Raw genomic sequence first — 24,389 nt, 5'->3', positions numbered from 1 at the left:
AATCGCATCAAAGATTGTGTAGGACGCACCCTTTTCAAGATACGCCCTTTTTTAGAAATCATTATTTAATATAATAAATATCAATTTTTTATGTATAATATACATAAGATAATGTCATTAGCTATCTCAACAATAAAAAAATGAACAATCCACAACTTTTATCACATATCATCCCGCTTTCGCTTAAAGTAATGATGACAGATTTTTTCAAAACATAGTAATAAATTTAAAAGTGATTAGAACTGTTAACCTGTTGACTGCTAGATAATAAAAACATATTTTTATTTTATTTCATCATCAAATACAAAAAATATTGTAAGAAAAAGCATATCTTGAGAATGGTTGGACCTAGACGCATGAAACTAGCAGCTATTGCTCCAGGAAGTTGGAAAGTACCCATTCAGTTAACCCATTCAAAATCGTGTTAGAATTGGCCTAGGACACACCATTTTCGAGATAAGGAACTAACAATGATTTTGAAGTTTAAACTGACATTATAGACATTAAATAATAATCAATGATATATTACACAATCGCTGAAAGTAATGATGACCAAATATCATAATACAATTTGCACTTAATCATGGTGATTGCAGTTAAATGAAAGATTGGATTCGATGAGAATATAATAATAAAATAATAGTTGAGAAATCATTATTAAGAGAGACGGGGGAATCCCCATGACAGCATCAAACTATTCAATGAATAAAACAATTGTTTTACTATGAATTTTTCAATAAATTAACTGTTTTAACATGTAAATTTAACGTGAACACACATTCATCATTGTGAGTAGCCGTTCTTTAATGTATCTAATAAACCCGTGAAAAGAGACCTTCAGGTTCAAACTTCATTTGATTGTTGGTTATTTACTGTAATTTTGGGGGACATCTCAAATCCATGTTTGGCTATATATTTTGCAGTAAATCCACTCTTTCAGCTCATAAATTTAACTACAAACACATGTTCATCTAAAAAACATGACATCGGGTTCAATTCCAAATAATCACTACTTTCATAGAAAGCAAAATGACAGTTGAACCCGAGGTTTCTATACTACTCATATGTCTAATAATGCCGCAGATGCTCCTAAACATCTGCCAAGAGTTAGATTATTGTTCTAGACATCTGCCAAGCTACAAAAGGTGCATACATTGAAGTTGAATAACCTATAATAAAACAGGGAGAGTTGTTTGTTCTCTTAATATACACTGTACAATTAGATACTTTTAAACCAGACGCAAATGTAAATTCAGCTTAATGAATCTGCAGACAGAATTCACTAGGGATATTCTTATAAATATTATTTAAGTTGGTAATTTATAATTTATAAGCAATTTCATATAAATTAGATAATCAGTACAGTAATATGTTAACATAAGATCGCAAATTAAAGTAAATTTTAATAACATTAAAATTTTTAAAACGAAATTTTTATTGACTGAACAAATTTTAACAAATGTTACCTATGTGTAAATTCAGTAAACATTACTGAAGACAGGCTTATGCCCGAAACCCACTTGGTTGGTCTAGTGGTTAACGCGTCTTCCCAAATCATCTGATTTTGAAGTCGAGAGTTACAGCGTTAAAGTCCTAGTAAAGCCAGTTATTTTTACACGGATTTGAATACTAGATCGTGGATACCGGTGTTCTTTGGTGGTTGGGTTTCAATTAACCACACATCTCAGGAACAGTCGAACTGAGAATGTACAAGACTACACTTCATTTACACTCATACATATCATCCTCATTCATCCTCTGAAGAATTATCTAAACGGTAGTTACCAGAGGCTAAACAGGAAAAAGAAAAGAAAGAAAAAAAAAAGGCTTATGCCCGAAAGCGCTTTAATGTGAAAAAAGTAAGGTATGAATATTCTTTCATTCTGTACTTTGTGGAGTGTGTAAATAAGTTGTAAATAATAAAGTTACCACAACAACTGAAGGAAAGCTGAAATCAAACAGTGGCTTTAAGAAAAAGTGGTTGCTTGCAACTGCGTTTACATATTTTTTTTTTAAATTTCACCATTATATTAAATTGTACAATGTTTACTGATATGATTTTAATGTCTTTAAATTTGTTATTCTTTTTACACAGATGAGTCTTTGGCAGAAATATTGCGAATAATAATGATGATGATGATAATGATAACAATAATAATAATGTGATAATGATAATAATAATAATATTAATGTCAACGAAGTATAAAGTAGTCTGATAAAACTGTACGAAAGGCATTATTAAACCATGACTGTGTGTCCCTGGTTATTATAACAAACAGGATACATGCAAACTACTAGTTGCGGCTGTACTTTTGGAAGAATATTTTTATAACTTTCTGACCTCAATAAAAAGCTTAATATTAAATACTTTATTTTCAAAATATAGTCATCTTGTTCAAATTGTTTCAATGATTACAACGATGTGTTTTTCCCATAAAATATTCCTTTTGTACAAACAGAATTCCCTATGTTAAAACTGATAATTTTATTTCTAAGTCTATTTATGCTAGATGTGGAGTAAGACAAGGCATGCACTTCGGTTCTCTAATTTTCATAGTATTTATAAATGACAGTTTATTCATAAGCTACTCACATCTTTCTTTTTTTAGTTTTTTTTTCTTTTAGTATTTCTTTTAAATTACAAAAAGAAAATTGATTTCATACTCAATTTTGAAGGTTTGCAAATGCCGATATATTGTGCAACTGAATAATACAAAATAATACTGCAATACAAAAGGTATCTTCTATTAAAGACTTAGCTGTATGATTTGATAGCATAGGCCATAACAACAAAGACAACTGTAAAATTCCAGCAAGTACTTTGAAAAATTATTACACTACCAAGAAGATAAGATTTCAATTCCAAAATCTAACAACATAAACTGCAAAATTTAAAAAAAAATTATTAAATGAAAATAGACAAAATTTGCCAGAAATTAAATAACAAGATAGCAGGTGATAGCTTGAAAAATATGGAATTATGGAAAGAATCATGAAAAACCCAAGAAAATACTGAAGAACTTGCTAGAAGAGATATGGAAAACTGAAAAATCCCATGAAAATTAGAAAAATGTATTAATAGATCTACTACACAAACAAAAAGATGAAACAGAAGTAAACAACCACAAAGGGATTTTCCTCTTACCTTTGACAAATAAAATACTTTGAAAAGTACTTCAAAATAGAATTGAATTAATCATAGACTTAATAACTGGGAGAACATGAAGGATTCAGAAAATTATGATCATATGCACAACAAAAACAACCCTTAAAACAATAATAAGGAGAAAAAATGGCAAGGCATACAACTCGATCTATAGAACTTCCTTATTTAATGTTCTAGTATTTGGTAAGGATCTCAACATAATTAACATTACTAAACAGACAGACTATTCTAAACACAAAATCAGATGTAAAATTGTCAGAAGAATTAGAAATTAAAAAGAACTAAGACAAGGGAGTGGTTCAGCATCGATTACTTTTATCTGTGTACTAAAGAAAGTAATAAACTTCCAATGAGAACCAAAATATTTAGGGAAGAATTGACTTTACATTTTTTTTTACAAATTTTTAACAATGATATGCAAATTTAAGTCAGTCAAGATGGAGCTACAAAAGAGACTGCAACAGTATATAGGCTTATCAACACTGAAGGTAAGAAGTCATCAAAACAGCAAGACAGAGCTGCAGTGGCTACTAAAAAATAAAGATGCAGACAGAAGACAGAGAAACCTCAACAAAAACTATCAAAAGGGTAATGACAAAATGTTATGTGTATGAAGCTTTATTTTATCTTAATTGCTTCAGCTGTTAACTAATTTTGTTATCTCATAAAACTTTTGATTGAAACGTTGTTGTGATCATGATTTTGTGTAAACAAATCTGTATTGAATTATTTATAACAAAATTCATAATTAAATGATAGATATAATGAAATGTTATTGTTTTCTGTAAATAGTTTTTTATAACATAGTATGATGTAAGTAATAATAGCAGTAGTAGTTAAGAGATGTACATAGGTAGTTTCCTTAAGGGTTATAAATATAACTTTTTTTTTTAATATATAAGAATACTTTGTAAATAATATTAAAATTTATTTATGTAAGGATTACATGGATCTCACAATCAAAAATTAAAGAAATAGTTTTTTGTAACCGATCTCAGATTTTTTTTAGCGAGTTTTACCAAATATAGTAGGTGAGCAGGCAATTTTCGGTAAACACATTAGATGGAAAATTGACGTGGAGGTTTTTCCTTTATATTGTTGTAAATATAAGTTTACGGTTATCAAGCGATGGGGTGTTTTTTTCTACATCTAGTTGGAAATCATGGAATATTTACAGACATCAGAAGAAAACAAAATTGAAAAACTAATGGGCATATTATTGTGCAGACATGTTTAGAGCAACATATTTTTGTTCAAGTTGTTAATAGAACCTTTGAAAAGCCTGAGACTGGAAGTGTTGATTATCAGAAGAAACTGGTGAATGGATCATAGCAAATAGAAAAAAGAAGAATAGTCAAGAAAGAATTATTCTTTCTCTAGATAGAAATTTTTTATTGGGTAGAGTTACATCCTACTGCCCACAAAGTATGGTTGAAATTAAAATAAATCTGACACTCCTCTTGCAAAGTACAGTGAACTTCAAATGAAGTGATACTCCTAGGCAAAACAATATATGAGAATGGCGTGCGCAAGGCTTTAATAAACATTGCCTCATGTGTTTTACCCCATTTACATCACATGGCATGACTTGCCAACAGAAGACACGGTCTGAATTGCAAAACTACTTTTAAATATGAGTTGGGATTATGATACGAAACATCTTTAACTCAAGGTTGATTGTCAGTCAACCCAGGAAGCATGCTTCTAGATCAAACTTTAGCAAAAGGGAGTCATGCTAAGGCTAATCACAATGGCAAGAAATGTTTTTGTTGTAGAAAATTAGGTCATCTCTCTAAAAATTGTTAAGTGGGACTTATTTGTTGTAAAAGCAAATTATATGGCATAAATCAAATGAATGTCCATCTAATAAAACAACACTTTACTATAGTTGAATCAGGCTTGGAAAAATTAATGCAAGTGTTAACATTTTATGACGGTATCTAATACTCCACAACAATCTAGAGTAGCTGAGAAAGAAAACAGAATCATTTGTGAGGTGGCAAGATCCTGGTTGCATTTGCACTCAACTTACCCAAATTGCTTAGGGGTGAAGTAATGAAGCAGTCCTTTCTGCTACATATACAATAAATAGAACAGCACTGACAAAAATGAAAGGAAATGCCTCTGTTGAGTTGTTTCTGAAAAGGGAAGTGAATATCAACTACCTCAGAATTTTTTGAACTGAATGTTTTGCTTGGATTCTAGACAAAAAAAGAAGAAAATCTGATGTAAAATCATTAAAGGTTAGATATGCAGACTGCAGTTATGGAGTTTATTTTCTAGACAAGTAAAAAGTTGTTACTTTTTACGCTCTGACCTCAGAGTGACTTAAGATTCAGAGGTTAAATTTGGTTAATTTATATCTATAATTATAAACAGCAAACTTTTGGGTTATAGTTAATATCATCCAATATAACCATTATATTACCACTGTTATTTATTTATTTTATAAATATAATTCAACGAAACTTAACCTACGCAAGCTTTTCTTTCTTTTTTTTCCTGTTTAGCCTCCGGTAACTACCGTTTAGGTAATACTTCAGAGGATGATGTGTATGAGTGTAGTCTTGTACATTCTCAGTCCGACCATACCTGAGAATTGTGGTTAATTGAAAACCAACCACCAAAGAACACCGGTATCCACGATCTAGTATTCAAGTCCGTGTAAAAATAGCTGGCTTTACTAGGACTTGAACGCTGGAACTCTCCACTTCCAAATCAGCTGATTTGGGAAGATGCGTTCAATAGACCAACCCGGTGGGTTAACCTACGCAGGCTAACCTTGCCTTACACCACGTGAGTAATAACGTATACGATACAAAAGTTAAGGTGGAACAAACTGCTTAATTGCCTAAATTACTAATTAAAAAACGACTAGTAATAATATGCCCACGATATAATAATTTTTTAATGTGCTGCTTAAATAAACGATTTTACGTCGAACTTAAATAAATTTTCATCACAAGTTAAAGCTACACTCAGTTCATAAACACAAAAAATTCAAACTTAAATTCTATTAATTTATGTTAGAATGGTATAAAATTACTTACTTGGTCAACAAAAGTGAACACAAATAAATAATACTGATATTACAATACAAATTTCACTTTAACAACGCTTATAAACAAATGATCCCAATCTACTAAACAGTGACGCCAACACATGTAATTGTATATTTCAATACAAACGATATCTGGTTATAATGATGAAAAAAAAAAATATATATATATACACACACACACACACATATGATATTGCACAACAGACTTAATAAATAATTTTTCATTCACGTAACAGTTAAATAAGTTTAATAAAATAAAAATTTACTTAAATTTTCAGAATACATTCGGGTTATAATAAGAAATGTACAAATGTAACATTGATCTCAAATTTGTTTCAAACATTAACTTCAATGTTTGCCATTTTATGCTTTGTCTCACCGCGTGTTAAACGTTGATGGCAATGCAAAGTCTCTATCAAATACAGTAGTCCTCGCAATGAAAATTATACAACTGGTGCAGTTGCAGCAGCCGCCAATGTGATCTCTTTTGTCTCTTATTTGTTGTGCAAGACAAAGAATGAAAAATTTTGCAGACGGTTTCTTTAAACCGTTGTTATGAATGGTAAGAAATTTTAATATAATGCAGCAAATGAATTGTTGGAGTTTACGAACTGCTCAGTAAGCTGCTGCTTTGAAACATGTCCATTGTTGGACGTATGGTGTAGCAGTCATGAGCTTTCAAGTCATGACGAGTTCACCGTATGTATGTAAATGTTCACCGTATGTATGAGTGTAAATGAAGTGTAGTCTTGTACGTTCTCAGTTCGACCAATCCTGAGATGTGTGGAAAATTGAAACCCAACCACCAAAGAACACCGGTATCCACGATCTAATATTCAAATCCGTGTAAAAATAACTGGCTTTACTAGGACTTGAACGCTGTAACTCTCGACTTCCAAATCAGCTGATTTGGGAAGACGCGTTAACCACTAGACCAACCCGGTGGGTATCACAGTGTGGACTGGGTTTGAACTGAATGATTCGAATCAATCAAATGAATAATATAAAAAAATAATAGAATTAACTCCACATTAAATAAATTTTTTTAACAATAATGGGATTCCCGTTGGGGCTGTGTGTGAGGCTAGAGTGGTGAGGTGCGCAAGCTCCTCACAGGAAGCTAGACCAACGGTTGGTCTAGCGGTGAACTCGTCATCACAAATCAAAAGAAGTCACTAGTAGTGACATTGAAAAAAAGTTCAAAAAAGAAGTTACTAGTAGCAACTTCTTTTTCAAACTCGTCATCGCAAATCAGCTAATTTTGAAGTCAAGAGTTCTAAGGTTCAAATCCTAGTAAAGAGAGTTACTGTTATACAGATTTGAATACTAGATTGTGGATACTGGTGTTCTTTGGTGGTCGGGTTTTGAGTTAACCACACACCTCAGGAACGGTCGACCTGAGACTGTACAAGACTACACATCACTTAACATTCATATATATCATCCTCATTCATTCTCTGATGTAATAATTAATGGTGGTTCCGGAGGCTAGAAAGAAAAAGAAAAAGTCATGAGCTTCAAATCAGAAGGCATTAACAAAAAGTAATTGAGGACATTTATATACACACTGTGAAGGATGCAGAACTTTAAGTTTTTTTTATTTGTATTATTTAAAAATGCATCGATAGAGTAATATTAGTTCTTCAAAAGTTTTTTTAATTGCATTTAAAATACTGTAAGAGATGCAAGATACTGTACTCTATCTATACTATTATAAAAAAGATGAAGAGGTTTTTTTTTTTGTTCGGGATACTACTCAAAGTAACTACTCAATCAGTTACGACCAAATTTGTTTATCCATGTTTCTTGGCATAACCGAGAAGGTTTTTAGATGTATTTCATCTCGAAAAAAAATTATATGTATAGTAGTGGAGATTTGCTGAGCGAAGCACGCACTTTAATGAACTGAATTAATTAACTGTGAACTGCGAGTGTCTATCACTGTGTGGAATCTTTTTTCCTGTTTAGCCTCCGGTAACTACCATTTAGATAATTCTTCAGAGGATGATATGTATGAGTGTAAATGAAGTGTAGTCTTGTACGTTCTCAGTTCGACCAATCCTGAGATGTGTGGAAAATTGAAACCCAACCACCAAAGAACACCGGTATCCACGATCTAATATTCAAATCCGTGTAAAAATAACTGGCTTTACTAGGACTTGAACGCTGTAACTCTCGACTTCCAAATCAGCTGATTTGGGAAGACGCGTTAACCACTAGACCAACCCGGTGGGTATCACAGTGTGGACTGGGTTTGAACTGAATGATTCGAATCAATCAAATGAATAATATAAAAAAATAATAGAATTAACTCCACATTAAATAAATTTTTTTAACAATAATGGGATTCCCGTTGGGGCTGTGTGTGAGGCTAGAGTGGTGAGGTGCGCAAGCTCCTCACAGGAAGCTAGACCAATCATCACCATCAACTGATAAAACGGGATGCCACTGTGCCGCTTTTTTGGAAGGTACAATGGGTGCTCTACAGTCATCCGATTTTCAAAATTCAAACAGAGTATTTTTTAGAAAGTTGAAGGCTAGCTTTTGCATGCATCCGGTACACTCTCGATCTAACAGATCACGGTTATTCGGAAATTTATATATATATAAAAGTTTGTATGTTTGTTTATTATCACATCATGCAAGAACCAACCGACCGATTACTTTCAAATTTGCAGGATACGTTTACCCCCTATGTGAAAAAATGAAGTTAAATTTAATTACGTTAAAAAAAGTAAGATTGAAAGAGAAATATTTAGTTTTATTGATGATATATAAACAATTATGTTTAATGAATTCATCTAAAGTCGATCTCGTATGCTTCTGATAATGGAAATTTGAATTTAAAGAAGCTAGGAAAATTTAATCAATTTTATTTACTTTTTATCCTAAATTACGTTAAAACAGATAAGATTGGAGAAAGATATTTATTTTATTGATGATTTATAAAAAATAACTATGTTTAATGAATTGGCCTAATGTCGATCTTGAATACCGATCCTGTCTTTTTCAGATATAGAAGAACCTTTTTACAACTAAACAAACTATCCGACTACCGTTTTGGCTTTCAAACAGATCATAGTATCATCGAACAGATTTATAGAGACTTTGCTAATATTCAGATAGCTTTAGACAAAAAAAACGTTTGCTCTACCGGTTTCCTTGATATCTGCCAAGCCTTTAGATTAAGTGTGTCACACCGACTCTTTTAAAATTAGTCAGCATGTACCTTTTCAGTTCTTTTTTAAGTAATTGATATTTCAATGATATATTTTTTAACAATAATGGGATTCCCGTTGGGGCTCTGTGTGAGGCTAGAGTTATAACTAAAGTGATCGGTCGGTTGGTTCTCCTATAATGCTGTTGCAAACAGACAGATTCACAAACAATCGCATTTATCTATTAGATGAACCTTCAACACGTTTAATAAAATAAAGCAAAACAAAAATATTATTGGCGTAGTTTTATAATAAGTAGACCGATTAATTACATTTTTAAAAACAGTATACGCATATGCTGGCAAAAGATACATCTACCATTGGCTGTACGTATTTATGTATATATTTTATTTTTCCTATTACTTTTTCAACTCGTGCACAATTCGTACTATTTGTGTTCATTTCTTTTTAAGATACTTTGTATTTTTGAATAATTACTCAATTATTGTAATTAAACAAAAAAATAAGCTTGGCGCGGAGAAACTAATCTTTGTACTAATATTAACGAGCGAAATATGGTATATTTCGCCGGGACGAAGAGTTCTCCTCAGTTTTCTGACGAGTAGTTCACCGTTGTGCGAGTCACAAGGAGTACGCCGATGGCTTGGCGAAGATTCTGAACGATCTCCCGGGCATCAAGAATGCTGGTTGCTAACGCAGTCTTCCGCCTGGGGTTCACCACTCGCTGGCCCCAGTGTCGCACAGTTCATTGATGCCAGGAACCTCTACAAGCTTAACAAGGCAGAACCGCCACCTTTCTCTTCTGAACTGGGGGAAAGTTACATCGACGTCACCTTGGTGACGAGGGGTCTGCTTAGGTGTAAAAGTAGTTGGACTGTCTGTCCCAAGGCCAGGTTAGTGATCAAAGGTTTGTAACCTAAGGAGACTGGATCGGGGCAGGCTGCGGCTTGTCTTTTTTTTAAATAGAAAATATAAATTTTTTTTACTATCATTAAATTACAAAGAACTCATTCTTTTATTGCAACCAGTGTAGCACTATTTTGAATGCTGTAATAACTTGTGATTTTTTCCAAGTCTTTATTTAAAGTCTCATTTTCACATCATTGAAAACCTTTAATAATATTACAGAGCTCCTTAATTAATACTTTGACTTCTCTTTGTTAGTTTAATAAATTTAATTTCTCTTTTAGTGGATTTGATTTTTGTTTACTTGAAAATATCTCAGACCAACTTATATTACCAGCTTATAGATGACTTGATTATATTTTTTTTGGAAAACTTTCATTTTTTACCTTTGTTGAATAATAAATACTTTATCAAATTGGGTAACTTATCAAAATAAATAATTACTTTGATAAATACAATTTTAAGCCCAAAAATCAACAGGGCTTAATGAAATCCATACTTAAAAAATCATTTTTTTTAATTTCATGATCAAAAATCTAATTGTATTAATGTAAATGAAATGCAAACTTAAAAAAAAAAGAGGTTATAAACAATTTTTCAGACTTCATCTTTCTTAAGCTGTGGCTGTTTTTAAAAATGTCACATGAGGTAGCTGTTCAGCAAAGAGGTCAATGAATTTACAATTTTTTTTTGTGATTATATTGCATAATTTTAATAATCAAAAATGTCATTTGGTTAACCAGCCATTAGTCAGGTTGTGAGAAAAAAACCTCACCTTTTTATACGCCATTTCTGCTCTACTGGGAAAAGGATGAAACCGTCCTAGGAATTTCTCCAAAATTATAAGAGCTGTAGTCGTGGCAGTTAGTTGATGCTCATTCTTAAAACATTACTAAACTAGCAAGAGTAGTAGCAAAAGACAACAAAATAACTATGGAGTGCTGGAAACACTTTTGTCTGGATTCAATGATGCATGAAATCATAAATTTTACAAATTAGAAATTGGACTAAAATGAATATAAAATATTCAAGAGTTGTACAGGACTGTTATTTAACTAATGAAACAGAATTAGCTGTATCTTTAGGGTTAATGTATATCATTGGAGTTAAAAAAAGAATCGCATTGAATTAAATGATCTTTGAGCTGTAGATGTAACAGCAACTGAAATATTTACTGCCACTATGTTCCAGTAAAGATTTCGTTTGCTACCGCAAGCACTGAGATTTAATGATTACTCTATACACGTTGAATGAAAAAAGATTGATAATTTAGCCCCTATTCGTAATATTTTTGATGGATTTGTAAAAACATGTAGTGAAAGATACAGTGTAGGAAAAAGTGTCACGGTTGACGTGATGATGCAGGTCTTCAGAGGACGCTGTAAATTTAGTGTATATGAAGAGTAAACTGTGTCGATACAGAATAAAATCTATGCTACCGTAGACTGAAGAACCATCTAGACAAATACATACAGAGATATACAGGTCAACAACTTAAAGACAGCCCCCCTTTATCCGTATCAAATGTAGTCAAACTCTGTGTCAGTGAAATAGATGGTACAGGAAGAAATGCAACTATGGATAATTTTTTCACCTCTACACCTTTAGTAAACGATCTCTACGCCAATCACGGATTTACGATAATTTGGATTCTCTGCAAAGATAAACGGGAAATTCCAGGAGAGCTTCTCAACGTTTCAAAAAATCCCAGATGTTCATCTATATTTGCTTTATCAAATCCCCCAAATTATTGTTCCATAGTTTCTTGCATTCTGGATAAGAAAGAAAAGAAACTTGTTCTTGTACTTCCTATTCTCCATGGTATGAAAGTAGTGGACATGCTCTGAAACCCGAAATTATAACTTATTGTAATGTTACTAAAGGTGGATCACCGATCGTCTAAAAACTGAATATTGTGTATCATGAATCATTCGGTTGTCGGTTGAAATGGCCGTTTACTATTTTTAATGGTATGCTAAATGTCAGTGCTATCAATGCTCTGATTATTTTCAAAACATACATGTGAATATAAGAAGAAAAAATGATTTTGATGGACCTTGGAAAAGAGTTAGTGAAAAATCAACTGCTGAAAAGAGTACAAATCAAAACACTGACTATTCCCGCAAAACAAAAAATTACATTGTAGACCTTGCCTACAATGTTTAAAATTAGCCTGCTGAACCTAACGATCAAAAGCCTCCAAAGTGCAAGTACTGCCCTAAAAGAAAGAACAGGTACACTAACAAGTGCAGAGCCCCTATTTATAAGGAGCCAGTATCTAGGGCAGTCTTTGTCTGCGTTGAATGTGTCAACAAAGACAGTGACTGAATTAAAACAATTTATAAGAAATTATGTTAATTTTTTAAATATAAAGCAAAGCAAATTGTTTTATCTTTGTAATATGCAAACAATAAGTAAATATTGATTACATGTAACTTCTATCAAACTATTTTTACATAGCTCAATTTTTGTTTACCAGTGATGTTTCATTTGTCTAATATCTTATTCGCAATTATATCTTGCAAGAACTAAACATATCTGGGACAAAATAAATCTTTTTTTTTTAATGTCAAATACAAGAAAAGTTCTCTACACCTGACTAATGTCGTGTTAAGCGGGGGGGAACCTAATCAGACCCAAATTTTTCTACGCTCTCTTCAGATATCGTGTCAAATTTGCTTTCGGTATTAAGTCACCCAAATCAATAAAAACATTATTTTCATGATTAATAATCATTAACCCCTTACCAGTTTTTGAAGAGATAACTTGTCATTAACTACCTTAATAAAAATTGCCCTTGAAGAAATAACTCATCATCCACTTTTTTGCTAGTAATTTGTTATTATGAACTGATCTGCTTTATTCTTGATGAGTTACTGCAATGTGTGAGTCTAGTTCCATATTTATTCTAATTTAACACTGAAGCACTAGTAGCATATTGATTCTCTATTCTATCCTTCGTAACAGCTGATACCGTGCATTTGTTTTCATTGTTCCTGAGTTGAGTTGATGTTCGTTTTATTATTTCTTTGTGTTATTTGTTTTCTTTTATTGCGCTCTCTAATATATTTTCTGAAAAATCTCTAATATATATGTAAAAGTGGAGATTTGCCGGTTGAAGCACAAACTTCAATGAACTGAATTAATGAATTGTGAACTACCAGTCTCTATCACTTTATGATCTGGAACTGAACTGAATTATTCGAATCGATCAAAGGAATAATATTACAAACATAATAGAATTAAATTTACGTTAAATAAAATGCGAGGGTAAATCAAATATAAACGGGATTTTTGTTCCAGAGGATCTACGGTTGGTAGGACTGGGCCTGTGCTTCTAGTATGCTTGGGTGGAGTCATTATGAGTGGGGAGAGCCAGCCATTCCACACTTCCAACCAATTCGTCAGTAACGCTCACAATGTAGCAGCAATAGGTGCACCCTTCCACCGTGCAATGTATAATTATAAAATTTCTTGCTCATGAAGTTTAAGCGTTGGAAATTTTTCATATATTGACTGCACAGTTCAGGGACCAAAAATTGTCAAGGACTCTTGCGTTTGCCTGGCATAAAGAGTTCAAAGAAGAACGAAAACAAGTGGAAAATCAAGAACACGATCACCGTCCTCGGACCAGCATTACAGACAAAAACACTCGTGCGATTTGAGGCATTCTTGAAGACGATCAGGTTGAGAGTATCTGAAATTGCAGAACAGGTTGGAATAAGTTATGATGATGATGAATCATCACCATTAACTGGTAACAAACGGCGTGCTGTTTTGGTAAGTGAAATGGTGTGCTTCTCTAATATCTCTGGAAAGTCATCAGATTTTCAAAATTCAAACATGGACTTTGTTAGTATGTTGAAGGCTAACTTTTTACATGCATCAGGGTACACTGTCAATCTAACAAATTGACATGATTATTCGAAAATGTGTATATATATATATATAAAGTTTGTTTGTTTGTTATTGCATCACTTGAGAACCAACTAAAAGAATTGACCCAGAGTTGGCTCTGGATTCGCCTGGGCTGACCTGAGTCCAGAGGGTCCAGCTTCTGGCTAGACGGCCAGCTAGTACTTTATAAAATAAATAGCAACGAAATGTATTTCTGTGTATTACTGAACTCTTATCTGTTTATGTATATAATATGAGAGAGATCTTTGACAACAATTTTGGCTGAAGGGAAGTTATGTCTAAACATCCATTTTTAAAAAGAAAATAATCTATCCCCAACTTTTTATTTATTCTTTTGAAGTATTTGACTGTACAAATTATAAACTGCTAATATTTCATTGATATTATATAAATTGGTGTCATTACTGAACATTAATCATTTTCCAGCAATTTTAATTCCACTATTATTCTATCACAAAATAACATTAATGTACCTATCCGCAAACATATAATCAGAGAGACCTAAAACAACAATTTTTATATTGTATTATTTTTAATTATAAAGTAAATAGTAACCAAGTATTTCAGCTTATAACTCATATCTACTTATCCATATACATAATATGACAGAAATCTACAACCAACCCGTTTTAAAAAAATCAAACTGCTTTTTTCATTTATTATTTTGGTTAGATTGCATTAAAGTAATACATTAGATTGTACAGATTATAAAAATCTTAAAAATAAAATCACAAGAAGAAATCTTACTTACAAACATGCACGGCCCTGTCAGACAACAATGTAATAAAAAAAACAAAACAGAAACATCAATCGTAAAAGAAAAGCTGTTAAAAACTTAACATTGTCCTGAAAAAGTATTAAGTATTTCTGTATTAACAGAGGCCATTTGATTTTCACTAGTTTCTGGTTTTTCAAATTTTATTATTGTGTTTAGTTTAATTATTGCTTTTTTTATAAATAAATTGTATCAAATTTGTATATATAACAGACCTGCAAAATTTGGGATGTAGAGGAATGTTTTTTAACTACTGACAGACAATTAATTCCTAAGTATTTTTTTAACACTGAATCCAAAAATAATCTTCATTTTTTCTATCATGTCAGAATTTTTCACAAATTGCAAATTTCAAAATTTGTAAAAAGTTGAAAATGTGATACTATAAAATAGACATAAAACATTATTTTTTTATTAAAAAATAAAAAAAAACATATTCATTTTTTTGGCCTTTACTATGCATTCATATAGCTAAACAGATTAGTGGTCTGAAGAGAATGGTTGGGGGGGGGGGGTTGGGTTGAAGATGACAAGACAGTGGAAGAAGAGCTTGGTCAACAGGTTGCGATAACACTTAACAAGATGTAATACTTTATTGGCAGCTATCCGCCACTGCTGTTTTTGTCAGTGGAAAATATGTTTCCAGACCATAAGCAAACTTTCCGTTTTCTAAATGGCTTCAAGAGGCTGAAGATTCTTTTCGTTACATTTGTGATGAGTTAATGGTGAAAAGGCAACAAAAAAAAATAACAAGTTTCGATTGACAAGTGTACCTGTCATATTTCAGGTGAAAATAGGAGATCAAGGCAAAACTTGGGCATCCCAATAAGTTTGCTGCACATGTGTTGAAGGACTTAGATGATGGTCAAAGGGAACAAGAAGCGTACAGAATTGGAGTTTTAATGGAGTCACAAAATTACACCGACGATTGTTACTTTTGTTTGAACTGGTATCCATGGTTTCAATTTAAAGAATAAAAAAGAATCGTTTATCCAAATATGCCATACGCTTTATGTCTGGTTCCACATGGTCCAGACATACCAGTGCCAATTCCATCAGAAAATTTAACTGAAACAGATGGTTCCACAAGCGATTTAAATGAAGATAATGTCAAGGTGTATGAACCTGGAGATAGCTATGCACCAGAGTTTTATTCACAGTCTGAACTAAATGATTTGGTTCGAGAATTACATCTGATCAAAGAAAATTCAGAATTGCTTGGTTTGAAGATTAAAGTGAAGAACCTACTAGCAGCTGGCACCTTACTTTCCTGGTTCAGGTATAGAGAAAAGGATTTTCTTACACATTTTTCAGAAGGAGGAATTAGTCTTCTGCACCGATGTACGTAGACCGGTTCAGAATAAAGTTCTTCCAACTCTGCGTATCAAGTTAGGCTTGGTCAAAGCCTTACCAAAAGAAGGTAAATGTTGTAAATAGATCTGCGACAAATTTCCCGTCTTATAAAATGCTAAATAAACAGCATGTCTTTGCTGGTCCTGACATTAGAAAACTTCTCAAACAAGGTAATTTTAATAAACAAATGAAGTTGCAGTAAAAGAAGTTTGGGGGTGAATTTAAAGAAGTACTAACCAAGTTTCTGGCCAATAAGAAGAATCTGAACTTCAAATCAACCGCTCGAGCATGCTGCAGAAGTACAAAAATTTAGGCTGTTCTGTGTGCTTGAAGGTTCACTTCCTAAATTCACATGTGAACTATTTTCCTGAAAATCTGGGTGCCGTTTGTGACGAGACGGGTGAGAAATTTCATCAGGACATGAAAGAAATGGAAAGGACATATCAAGGAAAATGGATTACTATAATGATGGCAGACTACTGCCTGGCTGTTACACCAAGATGAACCCTATAGAGAACATAGAAGGAAAAGCGCAAAGCAGAGTATAAGCCGTCCAAAGAAAGTTCGACACTTGAAATAAAAGTTACATACTTCATCATGAAAGGTAGGTGAAGAGGGGGAGTGGTTTCCTAAGGCACTACATACCTCATAAAAATTAACCACTATAATAGAAATTAGGCTTATTTTATGGCAATTTTCATTAGAAATTTAGGGGTCAATGACCCCACCTGCCCCCCTCTTCAGACCACTCAACTGTTTAGCTCTAAGAATGCATAATATAAGCCAAACAAGCACATAAAATACAATATTATATATATTACATTAATTTATTATTAAAAAAAAAAATGTCTACTTTATTGTATCACATTTTTGTAATTTTTAATCTTTTTGATAATATTGAAATTTGCAATCCTGACATGATGAAACAAAAATGAAGGTTATTTTCTATTCAGCGCTAAAAAATACATAATCAATTATCAAAAACTAAAAATCACATCGATCGCGGGTTTATGTAATTAGACAAGGTTAACGCAATGGTAATACGATACAAAGTTCGGTATTCTGAATCGTCAGTTACATTTCCTCATCCAACCTAAACTCAATTAAACCAAGGTATTTACTGTGTAACAGAAAGAAGCAAAAATCCACAAATAAAAAAGCAAGTGAGCCCCCCTTATGTTAAAAGAAAAGTACCTAATATTGTAAATTGTATACCTACACTGATAGCAACAATTTTGAAATATTATTTTGTGCTTTAAAAATTAACAGATTTCTGCTGAAAAAAAACCCAAAGTAAATTAGATAAAAAGCAATTAAAAAGGATCTCTAAGAAGAAGGATTGTAAAAATGTTTATAAACAGGATTCCCACTGAATTTTAAGGATTGTTTTTTTCACTGACTTATTATACTGACCTTGATAAAAATTTCCTGACTCTCATAATGGTATGCTATCACAGTTTACTCTGAAAAAAAAATAAACATTTTATTTTTTTGCAGCCTCTACCATCCCTATAGCTGCCCAACTCGTACCTTTCATTATTTATTATTACATTCATTCTTAAAGTTTATTTTTTATTGATTTTTTTACAATATACATTTAAAATTACACCATTTTTTGTGATAAATTGTTTCAGTAAATTACACTGAAGTACAAAAAAAATTTAACAAGTTTCTTGCATAAAAATGATCACGGTAACTAAAAGTAACATAGATAAGAAATAAAAACTAACTAAAGACATTTTTAGAAATAATTGGCTTCTACATAAGATTGCTAAACTTTTTCACAAAAACTAGCCTACATTATTTTGCCAAGTAAAAAGAAAACAATATTTAATAACTTGGTTTGCATAAAAATTCTAAAATAAACAGATTTCAATTTAACAAAAAATATATGTATGATCACAACTTATTTTGTACAGAAAACAAACGTTACTAATATTTACTTGAAAAATATTTTGTGATTATTAGTCCAGTGTATTTGCAGAATGCCATCAAAGTACAGTACAGGATCATGATTGATGACATAAGAGCATTTAGTAGCTCCAAGCTGGAATTTTGACACTATACAACTATCAGGAAAAGTAAAAGTTGCACCAATATCTTCACGTAAACTTAAGTATAATTGAGATCGGCACATAATCTCTGCCTTAGAAACACAACATCATTACAACAAAAAGAAGTAATTTTTTAAAGTATAACTCTCATTAAAGATTTTTGACAAATGTTACAAACAAATTTTTTCTTTGGTGTGTAAATTAATATGCTTCTTTAAATTCGAAAGATGATTAAAAGCCTTTTGGCAGAATTTTCAAACATAATTTCTTTCTTTTGTATGAATATTAAAATGTGTCTTTAAACTGCTGTTATGATTAAATGACTTTTGACAAAAGTTACAAATATAATTTTTTTCTTTTGTATGAATATATGCGCCTTAAAAGTAAAAGGTTGACTGAAAACATTTCAGCAGAAGTTACAAACACAATTTTTCTCTTTTGTATGAATATTTAAATGTAATTTTAAATTAGAACTTTGATTAAAAGTCTTCTGACAAAAGTTGCAAACATAATTTATCTCTTTTGTATGAATATTAATATGTGTCTTTAAAAGTGTTTTTATGATTAAATGATTTCTGACAAAAGTTACAAATATAATTTTTCTCTTCATTATGCATAAGGTGGGTTATTAAATCGTTATCATGAATAAGAGCTCCTCTTCCTGGGTGAAATGGCGATTGAGAAGATGAAACGATTATTTCCAGTTGTAGAGACCGAATGGAGGGAGATAGTAGTAGTGCTTGATGAGCTTAAATCTACGGTAACCACCTTATATCCCAACAAGTGTCCGGGACCTGACTCGGTTCCTGGCAGCCCATTACTGCCTTTGAAAATTTGCCACAATAGGCTACAGCCTAGCTAGCATATTTAGAAATCCACCACTGCTCAAACTCCCATGGTTGGAACAATACAATTTTAAATAGAAAGAGTAAGGTTGCACATCATATTTAAATGATGTCGATATAAAAAAATTTCAAAATATTAAACAGACAGGTTGACAAATAATTGCAGGCACTTATAAATAAAAAATTCAAAACCAACCTCAGATTCAAACCCCCAAACCTGTTGACACACATTAGTACCACTTTCAGTATGCAGGTTGGGAAGATTTGATTTAGTGTTTAACATCATAACTATTACAAGATAAATAATAAACTTGCATCCAGTCCGCACTATAATACAATTGATTTGCTTTTATGGAAAGAAATGGTATACGATTAAAATAAAGAAACAACCTGTTTTCTGTGTAACTTTGTTTATTAAATTAAAAAATAAATAATTTCTAATGTACATTTCGAAATTAATCAATAATCAATCTGCTTAAATATTTAAGTGGATGTTATAGTACATAATTCTGAAATTGTTTATATTAAGGACAAAATGTTATTTATTTATACCACATAAAAATCACAATTTATGTATTATAAACATATTTCACAAACAATACTTAAAAACACAATTGAAAAAGTGAAAAACACAATTATCTATTTCTTACAACTATTCGATTATCTATTTCCTATCAATTCGTCCAACGTTTGACGAATTGATTCATCAGTCAAAGAAAAAAAAAAGAATAATAAAATCATATATACAAATCTATTAAAATATATTGAATATATCAGAGAATATACCGGTGGCAACACAGTATTTTTTTTATTTTAAAGATTCTTAATTTTTTTAGGGAGGTTTATACCTTGGGCAAAAAAAAGACAAGCAAGCAGTAATCAACTGACAGGAATTTCTATCAACCATCAGTAGTTACAAATAATGTATAGTAATTTAAACTGTCTGTTCTAAAACCAAACATGGTGTTGGATGCCCCATATATGTAAATGGAAAAGTCCATTAATGGTAACTGCCAAAAATTTTTAGTGTTTAAACGGCAGAAGTTATTGCCATACAGCAATCTGTTCACTACTCTGAACATTTCCGCGAAGAGATGGTGCTTATATGTTTCGTTTCGTTAAGTGCACTTACTGCAATTCGGAACAAGAACATTATCCCACCTGAGTTGGTCTAGTGGTGAACACATCTTCCTATATCAGCTGGTTTGATAGTAGAGGGGTTCCAGCGTTCTAGTAAAGTCGTTATTTTTACACGGACTTGTATATTAGATCGTGGATACCAGTGTTCTTTGGTGGTTGGATTTCAATTAACCACACACCTTAGGAATGGTCGAATTGAGACTGTACAAGACTACTCTTCATTTACACTCGTACATATCATCCTCTGAAGTATTATCTGAATGGTAATTACTGGAGGCTAAACAGGGACAAGAACATTAAGGATGTTCTTATTGCAAACATCCTGTCCATTTTATATATTTTAAATCGATGAGGACAGCGATGTGTATTTGTATGAACTTCAGGAAATGTTGGCATTGCAAGAAATGAAAGCGCAGATGAAGCTGCCAGTACAGCAATAGTCTGTGATAACTTTGATATATTTCCTGTACGAGTGGCCGATGTTAAAAATTGTCTAATACTATAAGAAACAGGTAGAGTAATAAATGGAGAAGATTAAATACAAAACTAAATGCAGTTAAAACTTTTTCATATAAATGGAAGAGGCACGTGAATTAAAACTCGCTGAGAACAAGAGGTGGTGACCAGACTTACAATTGGTCAAACACGAATAAGAAATTTATATTTGTTAACCGGCGAAGAAAGACCAATGTGCAGTGTTTGTAATAAAGCACTTATATAACAAAAAAATGTTGATGAAAATAATAATAATAATAATGAAAATTTGGGGCTAATGACCATAGGAGTTGATGACTAAAAGATATCAGTGGGACACCAATTTTCCAGATGTCCAACTAATTGCACTGCTTAAATCCAGACTAGACAACTTAAAAAAACCAATACATTATTTAAAAAATTTAAACACTATTCAAATAAATCTTTGCTGCAATACAAATGTTTTTTATTGATGTTACTTTTACAGAAATTTTAATTTAATTTTTCCAAGTCATTTAGCAAAAATATAAATGTGTGTTTTGGCCTTTGTAAAACTAATTATAAAAGCAAATGTCTACACACTATTTTCTTTAACCGTATTACTGAATCTCTTTTTTCTTACATGGTACATATGTTCCAAATTTCTTTTTAATTTTACTAAAATACATTTAATTTTTTTTTATGTATTTTTTATTTACATAGTATCTTACACATTAAACTGAATGATATGTGAAGTGTTATATGATAAAACTTTTTTAAATTGTCCTTTTCAATTATCCAGATTTGGCCTTGCAAAGGTCCATCTGGATAATTGGTGTTCCACTGTACGCAAAATCTAACACTCTTACCATTTCATTTTCAACTTTTAAATTTTCTGATTTAACCAAGTCAGTCTCTTCAATCGCTAAAAGATCTTTTATGATATCACCATTACTAATATCAAGCAGTTCCACTTCCAGTTGCAGTAAATCTGCTTGCTGTAATAAAAAGCAAACATGAATGCTTCAAAGTAAATGTGATTTTTTTGTATAATTTATAAAATTAAAATAATTGTATCTCTTAATTCGCTTAACACACATAAATAGTGCAATCACAGTTAAATTATTACTAATATTATTAGGCGACTTTAATATGCCAGGTTTTGCTAAATGTTATCAAAAAATGCTGCTATTCACCTTTCATATTTTTCTACAAATTAACAATCAAATAATTTGTTAAAACTCTTGCGGTAATTCTCATGATTTTGTTTTTTCTAATCTTACTGACACTGATGTTAATACTGGTTATGGTGAAATTTTTTATCATAATAAACATCATTTATCTTAGAGAAAACGTTACCTACAATTATGAATTCTAATCTTATAAATATAAATATAAGATTTACATAAATTCTTACCAGATATAAAAATATAAATTTTGTAACGTTCAACATTTACTAAATGAGAGTTTGATAGTAAATAATATTTATTTATTTTTTGTACTGCCTGGTAATATTTAAGTTTGTGCATGGAACATGGAAGCTGAATTTTGCAGCATATGCCATGCCTGACTGGGATTTGATATTAATCTCCAATACAGAAATTTTTTTGTCATGTACCAAATATACTTATACAAAAATGTAATTATCAAAGCGGTTCTATAGTGAACTTATTATCACAGTTATTAATAAGAAAAATTTCCATAAGCTTCAAAAATAATATAGATCTACTTATTATTAAGACTATTTAACAACAATGTATATGTAAAATTTTTAGTCACAAAGATTTAATTTTTAATTATACTGTTAAAGTTGAGGAATCATTATCTAATGATTCCAAATATTTCTTTTAAATCTACTAACAAAAATGATGACAGATCTTCTACTTTATGTACTTATGATCTTTTTATGGTTTCATGCCCATTTATCTGAATTAAATAAATAAATGATGTTAAACATTTACCACACTTACAGAAATTGAAAAAAAAATCAAATACCAATTACTCAGCCTTTGCTTGATGATAAAAATGGAAAATTAGCTCTTAACAACAAAGAAAATTGCAAAATTATAGAAAGTACTTCAAAAAATTATTACTTGTTTGAGTCTAGCGGGTCCATTACTGCCACACACCTCGCAAGCTTATCAGTCGATACGATGTTATATCATTAGATGGTTTTCCTAGTTTGATTGGTTTCAGCTATTTTCCATAGATCCAGAAAATATTTATTTTTGAGAATGGATGTAAAGCAATAATAATTAAAACTAGCTAAACAAGAACGTTATGACGATCAAAGTTCACATTGTAGGTAATTTATGAATTAGATGGTATATGAACAATCTCAACAAAAAAAAATATGAGTATGTGTATGTAGTAGTGGAGATTTATGGGTTCAAGCACAAACTTTAATGAATTGAATTAATGAACTGAGAGAATTGAATTAATGAACAGTGACAGAGATGTCACTGTGTGACCTGGGTTTGAAATGAATGATTCATATCGGTCAATTGAATAATATTAAAAAAATAATACGAGTAATATTAAAAAAATTTCTGTAACAACAAATTTTTGTTACAGTAATAAAATTTCTGTTTAGCCATGGGACTTCCAGCGGGGACTGCGTGTGAGGCTAGAGTGATGAGATATATGAGCACCTCATGGGAGGCTAGACCAATTATTACCATCACTGGTAACAAACAGGACGCCCCTAGGGCGCTGTTTTAGGAGATGCAATGTGGTGCTGTTATAATATCTTTGCACACAATCATCCGATTTTCAAAATTCAAATGGAGAATATATATATTATAAATAATAAACTTATAAAGGTACATATTAACCAAAGCTGCAGTAGATGACAGCACTTTTACAAATAATTGAGTTTAACAACAAATTTTTATACGCCAGATAATACTTTACCCATGGGATTTCCATCATTGGCCGTTATGAACAAAATTTATTTACAGGAATTTGAGAGTAGAATAGTATATGGTATTACCCATATTTATAAAATTCGAACACGGGTTTGATACGTGGATGATATTTATATTTTGGTAATCTATGAACCTATTATAAATAATGAACAGTTAATAATTTTAAAAAACTTAATTCTTATAATAATTTAAAATTTACATTCGAAACTGACAAATACAGAAAAAAATTTTTTTTAGATGTTGACAGAAATTAGTAAACGTAATAAAATTATAACACATGTATATAAAAAACCAACAACTAATAAAATAACTATTAACAAAAATTCAAATCATCCTTGGGCGCATAAAATTAATAATAAATTTACACATGTTAAATAGAGCATACATTACACACATAATAATAAAAAAAAAACTAGATTAAAGTTATTACAATAAAAAATGGATATAACATGTCATTAATTGATAATAGTTATAAAAAGCAAAATTTTAAATCTAATAATAAAAGCATGTTGATACCTATAAATAATAAAAGTGTTGATGAAAATATTTATATAAAATATTGCTACACTAACAACAATATTGAAAATTTGGTTAACGTCTAAAATGATAAAA

General features: G+C 31.2%; 1 protein-coding gene across 5 annotated transcripts in view; it reads right to left on the bottom strand.

The window, feature by feature from the left end:
• The window catches only part of LOC142334101 (uncharacterized), a 62,704-nt gene that overhangs the window by 8,726 nt on the left and 29,589 nt on the right, over window positions 1-24,389 (bottom strand). For all 5 annotated transcript variants that reach the window (XM_075381799.1, XM_075381798.1, XM_075381802.1 and 2 more), the window contains one exon: window positions 21,720-21,848. In XM_075381799.1, the coding sequence (XP_075237914.1) occupies window positions 21,720-21,848 (129 nt within the window). The remainder of the gene's footprint in view (window positions 1-21,719; window positions 21,849-24,389) is intronic.

Source organism: Lycorma delicatula, chromosome 13 (genome assembly GCF_047948215.1).
Source record: "Lycorma delicatula isolate Av1 chromosome 13, ASM4794821v1, whole genome shotgun sequence".
Classification (NCBI taxonomy): domain Eukaryota; kingdom Metazoa; phylum Arthropoda; class Insecta; order Hemiptera; family Fulgoridae; genus Lycorma; species Lycorma delicatula.
This window is presented reverse-complemented; position numbering and strand designations above follow the sequence as displayed.